Raw genomic sequence first — 13,314 nt, forward strand, 5'->3', positions numbered from 1 at the left:
CTAACATTGCTAATGCTATGAAAGAAAGGCAATTGAAGAGGTAGAAAACTGTTGTTGATTGGGATAAACAAAAAGCAGTCAGCCAGTGACAGCAAGAGAAGATGCTGTGTACTGACCTCCTGAAAGACACCCCTAGAATTAGTGCTGAAAGTGATTTGTTTAAGGCTAGTAGTGGATGGTTTGTTAAATTTAAGCAAAGAAGTGTTTGTTTATAGATTAAACAGTACATTAGACATGTATTTAAGAAAGGTTAAAATGGAATCATTCGAGGATCTGGAATGAATTAATTCAATTTACATTATTTCTAATGGGAAAGAATGATTCAATTTTTGAATAAATTGCTTCTCAAACAGCCTTCTGGAGTGAATTAAGTTTGAGAACTGAGGTTCCACCGTATTAGTATATACTAAGGTATATCTAACAGAAAGGCTACTGTTTCGGCCAATTTTTAATAATTATAAGAACTCAAGTGATTATTGTGAATATCAGTTATAGTTTAGTACTCTGTGGATAAGAAAGTTATTTGTACTTTCCAGTGGTTTGGAATCTAGAAAGTGAAAGTTTATTATTATTGACTGGTAATTGTCAGTAATCTAATGTAAATGCTAATTTGGTAAACACTATGCTGGGAATCTGCCTTTCCTTTTAAGGTTGTTTTATTTATTCATTTATTAGATATTTTATTTGAGAGAGAATTGGTCATTTTTTTCAACTTATTTATGTGAAAGAACTCTTCCTATTCTAGTATTTCAGATAAACAGTGTTCATCTATTATTTTAAAAGTTTATGAAATTTCCGTCTGGCTTGGTTTGGTTTATTAAAACAATCAGATAACTCAATTGCTTTCTTTAACTACGAACTCATTCTATTTATAATTGTTTCTATTTATAATTTTGCTTTTCTCATGAATTCTTTCTTCAAAGTCAGAGTTTAAGTTAATAAAATTATTTGTTTCAGCCAATAAACATCGTTTATGAGTTATTTAAATATAGAAAAAAATTTTTTTTTTTCGATTTTTTTTTTAAATATTTTTATTGATTTTTTACAGAGAGGAAGAGAGAGGGAAAGCTTTAATAAGTTAAGATTTCTTTTACATTTTTTTTCTTCTCTGCAGAGTGAGTTGGATGTTCCTTTTAAAGTCAAGGCTGGCCAAATTGGTAAGCACGTCACTCTTCATTTGACTTATTTTTAGTCCTTTTAGTTTTATTTTTCCTGTGTTATTTAATCTAAAACATCTTTTTTTTAAATTTTGAATAAAAATGTGAGAGTTATTTTGGTTATGTTGATGAGAGCTTTTGTAGTTCTTAACCCAATATATATTATGTGGTAATACATATATACTTTGAAGATTTTGACAGTAGCCTAGAGATTTACCCTCTAAAATGGAAGGACATTTTGAAAACAATTTTTATGTATTTATCTATCTTTTTTTACTCTATCCCTCCCACCCAGCCTCCTAACCCCTAACCCCCTCACCCCGACAGCTGTCAGCCTGTACTCTATAAATCTATCTCTATTTTGCTTGTTAGTCTATTTTGTTCATTAGATTCCATATATGAGTGAAATCACATGATACTTGTCTTTCTCTGACTGGCTTATTTCACTTAGCCTAATGCTCTCCAAGTCTATTCATGCTGACACAAGGGTAAGATTTCCTTCTTTTTCATGGCCCAGTAGTATTTCATTGTGTAAATGTACCACAGCTTTTTTTATCCACTCATCTACTGGCTACTTTCGTATCTTGGCTATTGTAAATAAAGCTGCAATGAACATAGGGGTGCATATATTCTTTTTTTTTTTATATTTTATTGATTTTTTACAGAGAGATGAAGGGAGAGAGATAGAGAGTTAGAAACATCGACCAGCTGCCTCCTGCACATCTCCCACTGGGGATGTGCCCGCAACCCAGGTACATGCCCTTGACCGGAATCGAACCCGGGACCCTTCAGTCTGCAGGCCGACGCTCTATCCACTGAGCCAAACCGGTTTCGGCCATATATTCTTTTGAATTAGTGTTTTGGGTTTCTTTGGATAAATTCCCAGAAGTGGAATAGCTGGGTGATAAGGAAGTTTGAATTTTTTTGGGTAACGCCATACTGCTTTCCACAGTGGCTGCACCAGTCTGCATTCCTACCAACAGTGCACAAGGGTTCTCTTTTTTCCACATCCTCACCAGCACTTGTTTGTTGATTTACTGATAGTAGCTATGCTGACAGGTGTGAGGTGATACCTCATTGTAATTATAATTTGTATCGCTGTGATGATTAGTGACCTTGAGCATTTTTTCATGTCCATTGACCATCCGTATGTCCTCTTTGGAGAAGTGTTTATTTAGGTCCTTTGCCCATTTTTTAAATTGGATTGTTTGTTTCTCTGGTATTGAGTTGTATTAGTTCTTTTGAAAATTAACCCCTTATCAGATGAATCATTGGCAAATACGTTCTCCCATACTGTGGGTTCCCTTTTTGTTTTGTTGATGTTTTCTTTGCTGTGCAAAAACTTTTTAGTTTGAGGTAGTCCCATTTCTTTGTTTTTCTTTTGTTTCCCTTGCCTGAGAAAATATATCAGAAAAAAACAGTGCTATGAGAAATGGCTGGTTCTAGCATCCTCACTGATGACTTTGGTGGTCTTAGGCAATTAACTTGGGCACTGAGTTTCCTTCCTTCCTTCCTTCCTTCCTTCCTTCCTTCCTTCCTTCCTTCCTTTTTTCTTTTTTTTCCTAAAGAATTGAAGTAATAGCTGCCTCATTCTTCTTACAATTGGAATATTAAATAAAATAATAGTTACCAAAGTGTGAAAAGTATAAAGCATAATGTGAATAGTCACTTCTAAAAGTAATATAATATGGAAAAGATCTTTATAAACTTTAATGTTGAAATTTTTTTATTTTTTTTCTGAATGATATACTTACTATATGCATGAATGGTTTTGTTATACTTTTTCCTCTTAATGGAAAGTGAGAAATGTTTATCTTTTTGAGCAGCCAAATAATAATTTAAATTTGAAATTATGTTTCTTCAGATAAATTAACTTTGAAGATTCCTTGGAAGAATCTTTATGGAGAAGCAGTTGTTGCGACTCTGGAAGGATTATACCTGCTTGTTGTTCCTGGAGCAAGTATGCTGTTTTAGGCTGTAATCATTCAGTAATATCACAGTGAAATGGAATGTGACCTGGGTTAACTATTTTATATGTTTAGTAAAATAGAAGATAATTTAAATAAACTAATCATATACATACATATGCACATAACTACATACATTTTACATGTACACCCACATATATATATATTACCACATTTGTATCCTATATAATAAAAGCCCAGCAACCGAACGGCAGAACGACCAGAATGACTGGTAGACCAGTTGCTATGACATGCACTGACCACCAGGGGGCAGATGCTGAACGCAAGAGCTGCCCCCTGGTGGTCAGTGCACGCCGCTTGGCTTACCAGGATGAGCGGTGCTCCCACAGCAGGAAAGAATAATTTAAATCATTTGTGTTAGATTGATTCTATTCTGTATGAATAATTATTTTGCAACTAAGGCTTTCTATTAAGTTAAGATGCATTAGGCAGATTTATGCTGGGGGAATGAAATGAAGTGAGATTTTAAAAATGCACTGATGTAGTAATCTATAGATTTCAATATTGGAAAAAATTTTCCCCCATTTTGTTGCTTCTGATTTTGAATGAATATTGTCTCAAAAATGTATGTAAAACAGGTAATTCTTAAATTATAAATTATAGTATTTTAATATTTTAATGAATGTTTTAAAGCAGTGGTGTTTATTTAAGTAATACCTCTCATTACTAATTTTTTTTAGTTATAAGAACAATATAATGTTAAGGACAGTCTGGATATTTTAGGGAAAAATTGTTATATTTTCTCAACCATAAAACAACATTTTTTTTTCTTTTTTGCTTTCCAGTCTTTACCACATACATACTTGATTTGATATAGCATTTATCACATTATATACAACATGGATCTGGCTTTTTTACTTTATATACTTTGATATGTTTAAGTTTTCATGATGATAGTGATAGTTTTGAAAGGCTGTATGATATTTCATTGTGGGCTGCCTGCTGTTTTTGCTGTTACAGTGCCTTTTTTTATTCTTTTGTTAGGATACAAGATCAGAAATGAGATTACTAGATAAAAAAGATATATATATTCATGATTGTTGATATTGATTCATATTTTTTAAATTACTTTCTATAAGTCTTCTTATCAATTTGTACTGATACCAACTGATATTAGATATTGCATGTTTTTTGTAGTTAAAATTTTACCACTCAGATATAATAACTGGACATTTTCTGATGTATTTTCTGCCCTCCCCCTGCTTCTCTCTTTTACTTTTCTACTCACCTTTTCCCCACTTACCATTTTTCATATCTTTTTTTCCTCCCTTTTAATTTCATTCTTCCCTCCTTTCCTTTTTGATATAAGTTTGTAAATAAATAGAAATCACTTATGGTTAAACTTTTTGTAAAATTAATCTAAAGTCTATAACTGTTCTTTTACTTACAAAAAATGACACATCACACACACAATCATGAGGCTGAACTTTTCCTATTTATTTATTAATTGCATTTCTTTATTTGTGAATTAACTATGTATTTTTAGGTATTAAATATGATGCTGAAAAAGAAGAAAAGTCTTTGCAAGATATTAAACAGAAAGAGCTATCCCGAATTGAAGAAGCCCTTCAAAAGGCAGCAGAGAAAGGTACTATAAGTTTAAGATAAACTTAGATATACCTATATTTTAGATATATTCAGTGCACTGTAAATAGGAAGCTTTCATAAACCTTCATAAATTGTAGTGTCAAAGAAAGAGTCTTCTTTTAAAATCATCTCAAAATATTGATTATAAATATTTTAATGATTCACATTTTTCTGTGATTGTTTTATCTCACTGCTAAGACATTTCTCTTTGGTCTCTCTTAAAAGGTATGACAACTGTTGAGTTAGAAATAACAGAAATATTTGGATATAATAAGATTTCTTTTCTTAGCTTAAGCTGCTGACATCTATCTAACTGAATCCAGAAGAGATCTATCTTTAAAATAGCTTGCTCATTAAAATTAGTTTTTTTTTTATGCCCAACTGGTGTGGATCAGTGGTTGAGCATTGACCTATGAATCAGGAGGTCACGGTTTGATTACCAGTCAGGGCATATGCCCGGGTTGAGGGAGCATTGACCTATGAGTCAGGAGGTCACGGTTTGATTACCAGTCAGGGCATATGCCCGGGTTGAGGGCTCGATCCCTAGTGTGGGGCGTGCAGGAGGTAGCCGATCAATGATTCTCTCTCATCATTGATGTTTCTCTCTCTCTCTCTCTCTCTCTCTCTCTCTCTCTCTCCCTCTCCCTCTCCCTCTCCCTCTCCCTCTCCCTTCCGCTCTGAAATCAATAAAAAATAAAAATAAATTTTTTAAATCAGTGATTCTAATTCTTTTTGTCTTAAGGGTTTGCTTTTCTATAGAATTATTGATTCTTTTACACAAAATTACTAAAATACTTAAAATATAGAGGCAAACTTAATGGAAGAAATAAAAAAGCCTAAAAACGTTTTCCCTTTCTTTTTTATACGTAAGCATATTTTGTATTTCTGCTAAGCTTAAGAATCTGTATTTTAATGACAGTTTTCTGTACTTTTATTACATTTATGTGCCATATAAAGCAAGGTGGGAATGGTTTTGTATTATGACGATTCAGTGTGATTATTTTTATTCAGTTTTAGTTAATTAGTATATGTGGAAATAGTGTTATAAAAAATGAAGAGAAAGACATGAATAGCATTAGAATTTTATTTTTTTTCTTGATACAGTTCAGATTAAATATGTTTTCTGGATACATATGTACATTGACATATACTTAGATATATTGATATAACATAATTTATAATATCTACACTAATAAAAGCAAAAGATGCAAATTAACCATTACTCCACTACATCCACAAGCCACGCCCACCAGCCAATCAGGAGCCAGTATGAAAATTAACACAACTAAGATGGCCGCGGCCACGGAGCTGGAGTGAGCAGGAGGCTTGGGTTGCCCCTGGAGATGGAGGAAGCCAAGCTTCCCGCCTGCCCTGGCCGGCCCTGGGCTCCGCTCAAGGCTACAAAGTTTCAATTATAGAAGATAAATAAATCCCAGATACCTGCTTCCAGGCCGCCTGGGGAAAAAAAAAATTAAAGGAGAGGCTGGGAGCTTGGGTCGCCAGGGGGCGTGGCCAGCCTGAAAACAGCCATTAGCCCCTCACCCAGGCTGGCCAGGCACCCCAGTGGGGACCCCCCCACCGTGAAGGGGCTGTGGGCAGCCTGAAAACAGCCCTCAGCCCCTCAGCCAGGCTGGCCACACCCCCATAGGGTAAGGGTCCCCACTGGGGGCCTTGGCCAGCCTGCAAACAGCCATCAGCCCCTCACTCAGACTGGCCAGGCACCCAAGTGGGGACCCCCACCCTGATCTGGGACACCCTTCAGGGCAAACCAGCCGGCCCCGATCTGTGCACCAGGCCTCTATCCTATATAATAAAAGGGTAATATGCAAATTGACCCTAATAGCAGAACGACTGGGAATGACTGGTCACTATGACACACACAGACCACCAAGGGGCAGATGCTCAATGCAGGAGCTGCCCCCTGGTGGTCAGTGCGCTCCCACAGGAGGAGCTTTGCTCAGCCACAAGCCAGGCTGCCAGCTGCCAGCACAGTGGTGGTAGTGGGAGCCTCTCCCACCTCCTTAGCAGAGCTAAGGATGTCCGAATGCAGCTTAGGCCTGCTCCCCACTGGCAAGTGGACATCCCCCGAGGGCTCCCGGCTGCCAGAGGGATGTCTGACTGCCAGCTTAGCCCCAATCCCCCGGGGAGCGGGCCTAAGCCAGCAGATGGACATTCTCCGAGGGGTCCCAGACTGCGAGAGGGCACAGGCTGGGCTGAGGGACCCCCCGAGTGCACAAATTTTTGTGCACTGGGCCTCTAGTATATTATAATTATATTTTCTCCTTTGAGAAAGAAACCATTAAGTCTTCTTTTTTTTTATGGAAATGAGAGATTGCTTAAAAAATATTTGTGTTTCCAGAGACCTGTAAGAAAAATATGGTATAGTCTTTCTTATTTTAGCAGTTGACAGCTTAATTGACAAAATGGTACCTGCTACACATTTTGTATTGAGTGTCTATGAGATTTTTACTCCTGGGTCTTTAGTGCTTCGGAAATACATATTTGGGTGTGGCAGAGAGGCTATTAAGGATGATTTGGTATGACTATAGGGGATAAACATCTGTAGCACTAAGCTTGTGTAAACAGAACTATGAGGCTTATATAATATATAATAATTACATTGTAGCTTCTGGATGATAAAACTTAGGTTTTGTTGGGATAGAACTGAAATTCAGAAAGTGAAACTCAGTTTTACCATTATTATATTAGATTTGTCAGAAAAGTGTTCTGAGTAGATAAAAGAGATGAGTTTAGAATTGGGGAAATATGTTGCTAGAGATTATTTTTCCTTCATTGTCAAGAAATATATTTATTTATTTATTTATTTTTAAGAAATATATTTAATTATCTTGACTGCATGTACATATTTTTTTCTAGTTTGTATGAATATGGGTCACATCTTCTTTATATAATATTATTCATGTGATGATAAAAGACAATCTTGGCCCTTCAGATGCTTTGCATTTCACCATTATTAATTAATAGTTATTACTTAAATACTATAGTTTATTTTTCAGACTTATTATTTCCCAATTACCTTGAGATTTTAAAAGCACAAAAGCACCATTACACATGTTTAGAGACTCAGATGAGAAGAGAAAATGAGTCAGTTCTAAGCAGCAGATGATAAAAATGAAAACAAAGTGCTCGTGCTAATCTGCTCTAAAAAAATGTTTTTACTTAATTTGTTTTATTTGGTAAAATAGAATGTAGTCCACTATCATGTGGGGAAAAAAGGACATTGAAATATAACTATGAGTTTATTTCTATAGAATTTGTGTAATTGTAAAAATAAACTCCTTGATATTTTTCTTCTTTATATTTCATTGGAGAGAGTTTATTTTCTCTGAAGGGCTATTATAAAGTAAAAGAAAAGATTAAATTTATAGCGAGGCCAAAAAATTCTCAAATGCTGTGGATTCTATATTTAATATGTTAAGTTTATCAAAGTAATATAAAACACACTTTATAATCAGATAGTTTTGCCAAAAAGACTTCTGATGAAAAATCTCAGTCCCCAGTTTCACCTTCTCTATCCTTTAGACTCACTCCTTAGAGGGAACCATCATTTTAGGAATGTTAACATTCTGCCACTATCTATGTTATTAATGTAAGGCATTACCTAGGATTTCCTATTATGGTAGTCAAAGAGCTTACCATCTCCTTTTACCCTAAATTCCCCTCCATTTTTTTCAAAATAGGGTTATTTCACAATTTTTGGCCAATTACTAGTAAAAATTTATATTACTATGACAGTATTGTCACTGCATAGGTCAAATGATGTACTCTGATTGTATTTTCTTTCCTATGCAACTGGTTTTCCCCTTGAATTTGTAAATTTTTTTATTTGCTTATTAGTCTTTAATGTAAACTTGTGTTTATTTTTTTTCACAGGGTATTTGAAATCTGTTATATGACTATCATTATTTCCAATTGCCCAAACCCATCGATTGGTTCCCTCCCCTCTTCCCCTTTTTTCATGGAAATCTTCAGTTGAACTGGGAGGTTTTTTAGTCCTGCTACACAGTTGTCATCTTGGGACTGGTCTTCATCCCTCATCTGTATTTAATTAATATTTCCTGGGTCTCTTGCTTTTTGTTCTTCTGTTACTTTGTTCGTTGTTGAATCATATCTAATAACTTTTAAGAAAGGATGCACTGAATTTAGTTTTTAAAATTCTTTCAAGTCTGAGAGTCTTTGTATTTTACTTCCACACTTGTTTGATTTGGCAGGAGATAGAATCCTAGGTTTAAAATTAGAATTTAGAAAGCAATACCTTTTAGCTTACAGGTACTTTTGAGAAGTCTGATGCTAGTCTGCTCGACACATTGTTGGAATATCCCTGGATCCTACTGTCCACAACCTTACACTGTAGCTGGGAAAATAAGACATGCATAATAATCAATATGAGAAAGTGTTAGGTCCCATCAAAGAAATACAGATAGAGTGTTAAGGGAGTTCAGAATGGACATATACTTAGTCAAAGAGATCAGACCAGTGGTTCTCAACCTTCTGGCCCTTTAAATACAGTTCCTCATGTGATCTAACCATAAAATTATTTTCGTTGCTACTTCATAACTGTAATGTTGCTACTATTATGAATCATAATGTAAATATCTGATAGGCAGGATGGTCTTAGGCGACCCCTGTGAAAGGGTCGTTTGACCGCCAAAGGGGTTGCGACCCACAGGTTGAGAACCGCTGGATCAGACAGACATTGAAGGTATATATTTCAGCTGGGTCTAAAGGATGAGAAAGGAGAGGGGGCATTCTAGGTAGAGGGGACAGTGATGGTAGAAAAGTATAGAGCATGTATGTGAACAGCTAAGAATTTGGGAGTTAGATAGAGTGTAGTTATTGGTAAGTTAGAAAGCTATGGTTAGGTAAATTTTAAGATATTTGACTGCTATGATAATGATAATGACTATGATAGCAGCTAACATTTATTGAGCATTTGCTGTTTGCCAGTCACTCTTCAAAACACTTTATAGGAATTGACTCATTTAACAGTCATAACTCTATGATTTAAAAGCTGTTATTATTCCCATTTAATATTTGAAAAAGCTGAAAGTTAAATAACTTGTTCCATGTCACACAGCTAGAAAATGATAGAGCTAGAATTTAAATCCAGTCTGGCTCTAGCTCCTATATGTTTAACTGTGAGTAATGGATATTCATCTAGCCAGTGGGAGAGTCAGTAACTTGCCCATTTTTCTTTCTTTAAAAATTCAGGGAGTGACTTGACTGATCAGAGCTATTTTAGGAAGGTTAAACTTGCTGTGTCTAGGCTGGATTTGGGGTGGGAAATGGGGGATGCTACATTCTAGTTATATTCATAGGAAGGATCCAGACAGTAAAGTGAGTTAATTTCAGCTGACTAAACTTGTATAAATATGAAAAATATTTTATTCTGAAAATAGGCAAAGTGGTAGTCAAAAGGGAACCAAAATAACAGACTTGCTCTGTTTGAAAATTTGTCAAGTAATTTAATGAGACATTAGCCATAATTCATATTTGTCTACCTTGCTTAATTTGAAATCATTGTTATAATTTTAATTATTAAGAATTTTTTTAATATTATGAAAATAGTTTGTATGTTCAAAGCATTAAAATGGTGTCATTGAATGTTACCTTAGAAATACAAGTTTTTATAAAAAGAAGTATAGTTTTACTGAATTTTACTTGTTCTGTTACATGATTTCTAATTCTTTGAATTAAGTTTAGACGTTTTACATGTGACATTAAAGGTGTCTTTAAATGCTTTGCATTTTGGTTATTGCTGCCATGCGGATGCAGGCGCACATTCAGGGGAGTTCATATATGGCTTGGAAAACTTTGTTTACAAGGACATCAAGCCTGGTGGGTACGCATGGTTAATTATATTCAGCTACATAAACATTATATTTTTATCCATGCATGTGCTTTTAATGGAGCCCATTTAATGACGTGCCATCTTTTAGAAAATATGGAAATGTAATTCATGTCTTTCCGTTTTACCATAATTTCTTTTCCCCTACCTTCCACAGTCATGCTGAATGTTCATGGGGTAAAACAAACACAGTCCACTGCTCTGTGAAGCTTGAAATTTGATCTATAGATAACATTTAAAATTTTTTTCGTAACTTTTAGAAAATTAAAGTATAATTGAAACACAGCATTCTATTAGTTTCAGGTGTACAACATAATGATTCAACATTTATATCCACTGCAAAGTTATCACTGCAGTAAGTCCAGTCACCATCCATTACCATATGAAGTTACAAAAATTTTATTTTTTTTCTGAAGAGAACTATTAAGATTTACTTTCTTAGCAACTTTAAAATTTGCTATAGTCACCATGCTGTGCATTACACGCTCTTGACTTATTTATTTCATGCCTGGAAGTTTATACCTCTTGACCCCCTTCACCCATTTCATCCCCCCCAACTCCCCTTCCATATGGCAACCATCAATATGTTCTCTGTATCTATGAATTTTTTGTTCTTTTTTATTATTTTTTTTGTAAGAGTCTACACATAAGAGAAATATTGTACAGTGGAACCTTGTTTCTTGAACTTAATTCATTCTGGAAGGCTGTTCGAGAAGCTATTTGTTCGAAAACCGAATCATTTTTCCCCATTAGAAATAATGTAAATTGAGCCTGGCTGGTTATGGCTCAGTGGTTGAGCATCAACCTACGAACCAGGAGGTCATGGTTCGATTCCTCATCAGGGCACATACCGGGGTTGTGGTCTTGATCCCCAGTTGGGGGCATGTAGGAGGCAGCCAAGCGATCAATGATTCTCTCCCATCATTGATGTTTTTTTCTCTCTCTTCCTCTTTGAAATCAGTAAAAATATATTTAGAAAAAGAAATAATGTAAATTGAATTCATTCCAGACCCCCAAATGATTCCCTGTTTTAACCTTTCTTATATACAGTACATGTTTAATGTACTGCTTACTTTATAAATAAACACTTCTTTTCTTAAATTTATCAAACCACCCTCTACTAGCTTTAAAGGAATTTTTTATATATCACTGCCTCAGAAATGCTATCATTTGCTAACTTCTTTTCATTTATCCAATCAACAACAGTTTTTCTACCTATTCAGTTGCCTGTGATTGTAGATTTGTAAGCACTTTCATACCCTTAGCAACATTGGAACTTTGATGGCCTCTTTATGCTTTAAGTTAGTGGTTCTCAACCTTCTGGACCTTTAAATACAGTTCCTCATGTTGTGACCCAACCATAAAATTATTTTCGTTGCTACTTCATAACTGTAATGTTGCTACTGTTATGAATCGTAATGTAAATATCTGATATGCAGGATGGTCTTAGGCGACCCCTGTGAACCGCCAAAGGGATCGCGACCCACAGGTTGAGAACCGCTGCTTTAAGCAGTTAGCTGTCATGTGTCCAAAATGGGACGAAATTGGAATTTCTTCCATATGCACTGGAATATTTACGGATTTAAGTTACCATAATTTTCTTTACAAACCCAGAGATGTCACTAACAAGTTTGATTTTAAAATTGGGTGCCCAGAGTTGATATGCGAGGTTTGCGGCTTTCGACGTGCGTGGCGTGTGGGGAAGGTCCACCCCTTGCGCCTATAGCCACTTATGGCGTACAAAGGGTTAAAATTGTGCTAATCATTGATTTCCCAGCAGCAAAAGTATTCTCTCCTTTGTTGCTTGAGAGGTGCTTTTTGTCATGCTGAGGTATAAGCGTGCAAGGGTTGTCGGGTCGAAAACAAAAGTTTTGGTCAACAACCGAGACATTTTTTCTGTGAGCAACTTGGTGGAGAACCGAATTGTTCGAGATGGGAAACGTTGGAGAACCGAGGTTTGATTGTATTTGTCTTCCTCTGTCTGAATTTTTTCACTTAGCAAAATACCCTCAAGATCCATTCATGTTGCCAATGGCAAGATTTCATTCTTTTTCTTGGCTGGTTAGTATCCCATTGTGTATATATACCACATCTTTTCCATTCACTCATCCAGCACATCCAGGACATTTTCTATCCATTCATCGTGGACAGTTAGGTTCTTCCCATATCTTGGCTATTGTAAATAATGCTACAATGAACATAGGGGTGCACATATCTCTCAAATTAGTGTTGTTGATTTTTTTCAGGTAAATATCCAGGAGTGGAATTGCTTGGGTCTTACGGTAGTTCTGTTTTTACTTTTTCAAGGAACCTTAATACTGTTTTCAACAGTGGCTGCACCAATTTACATGCCCACAAACTGTACAGGAGGGTTTCTTTTTACTATACCTTTATTAACACTTGTTATTTCTTATCCTTTTGATAATAGCCATTCTGACAGGTGTGAGATGATACCTCATTGTGGCTTTATTTCACATTTTCCTGTTGATAAATGATTTGAACTTTTTTTGCATATGTTGGCCATCTGTGCCTTCTTTGGAAAAATGCCTATTTAGATTCGCTACCCATTTTTAATTGTATTGTTTGTTTGTTTTTCTGTTATTGAGCTGTATGAGTTCTTTATATATTTTGGATATTAACCCCTTACCAGATATATAATTTGCAAATACCTTCTCCCATTTAGTAGGTTGCCTTCTTATTTCATTGATGGTTT

General features: G+C 35.4%; 1 protein-coding gene across 1 annotated transcript in view; it reads left to right on the top strand.

Moving 5' to 3' along the window:
- VPS13C (vacuolar protein sorting 13 homolog C) overlaps window positions 1–13,314 on the top strand; it is a 176,419-nt gene that overhangs the window by 18,995 nt on the left and 144,110 nt on the right. Inside the window, exons 5-7 of the mRNA XM_023761255.1 lie at window positions 1,115–1,157; window positions 3,022–3,117; window positions 4,632–4,733. Of these exons, the coding sequence (XP_023617023.1) occupies window positions 1,115–1,157; window positions 3,022–3,117; window positions 4,632–4,733 (241 nt within the window). The remainder of the gene's footprint in view (window positions 1–1,114; window positions 1,158–3,021; window positions 3,118–4,631; window positions 4,734–13,314) is intronic.

Source organism: Myotis lucifugus, unplaced genomic scaffold (genome assembly GCF_000147115.1).
Source record: "Myotis lucifugus unplaced genomic scaffold, Myoluc2.0 scaffold_204, whole genome shotgun sequence".
NCBI classification, from domain to species: domain Eukaryota; kingdom Metazoa; phylum Chordata; class Mammalia; order Chiroptera; family Vespertilionidae; genus Myotis; species Myotis lucifugus.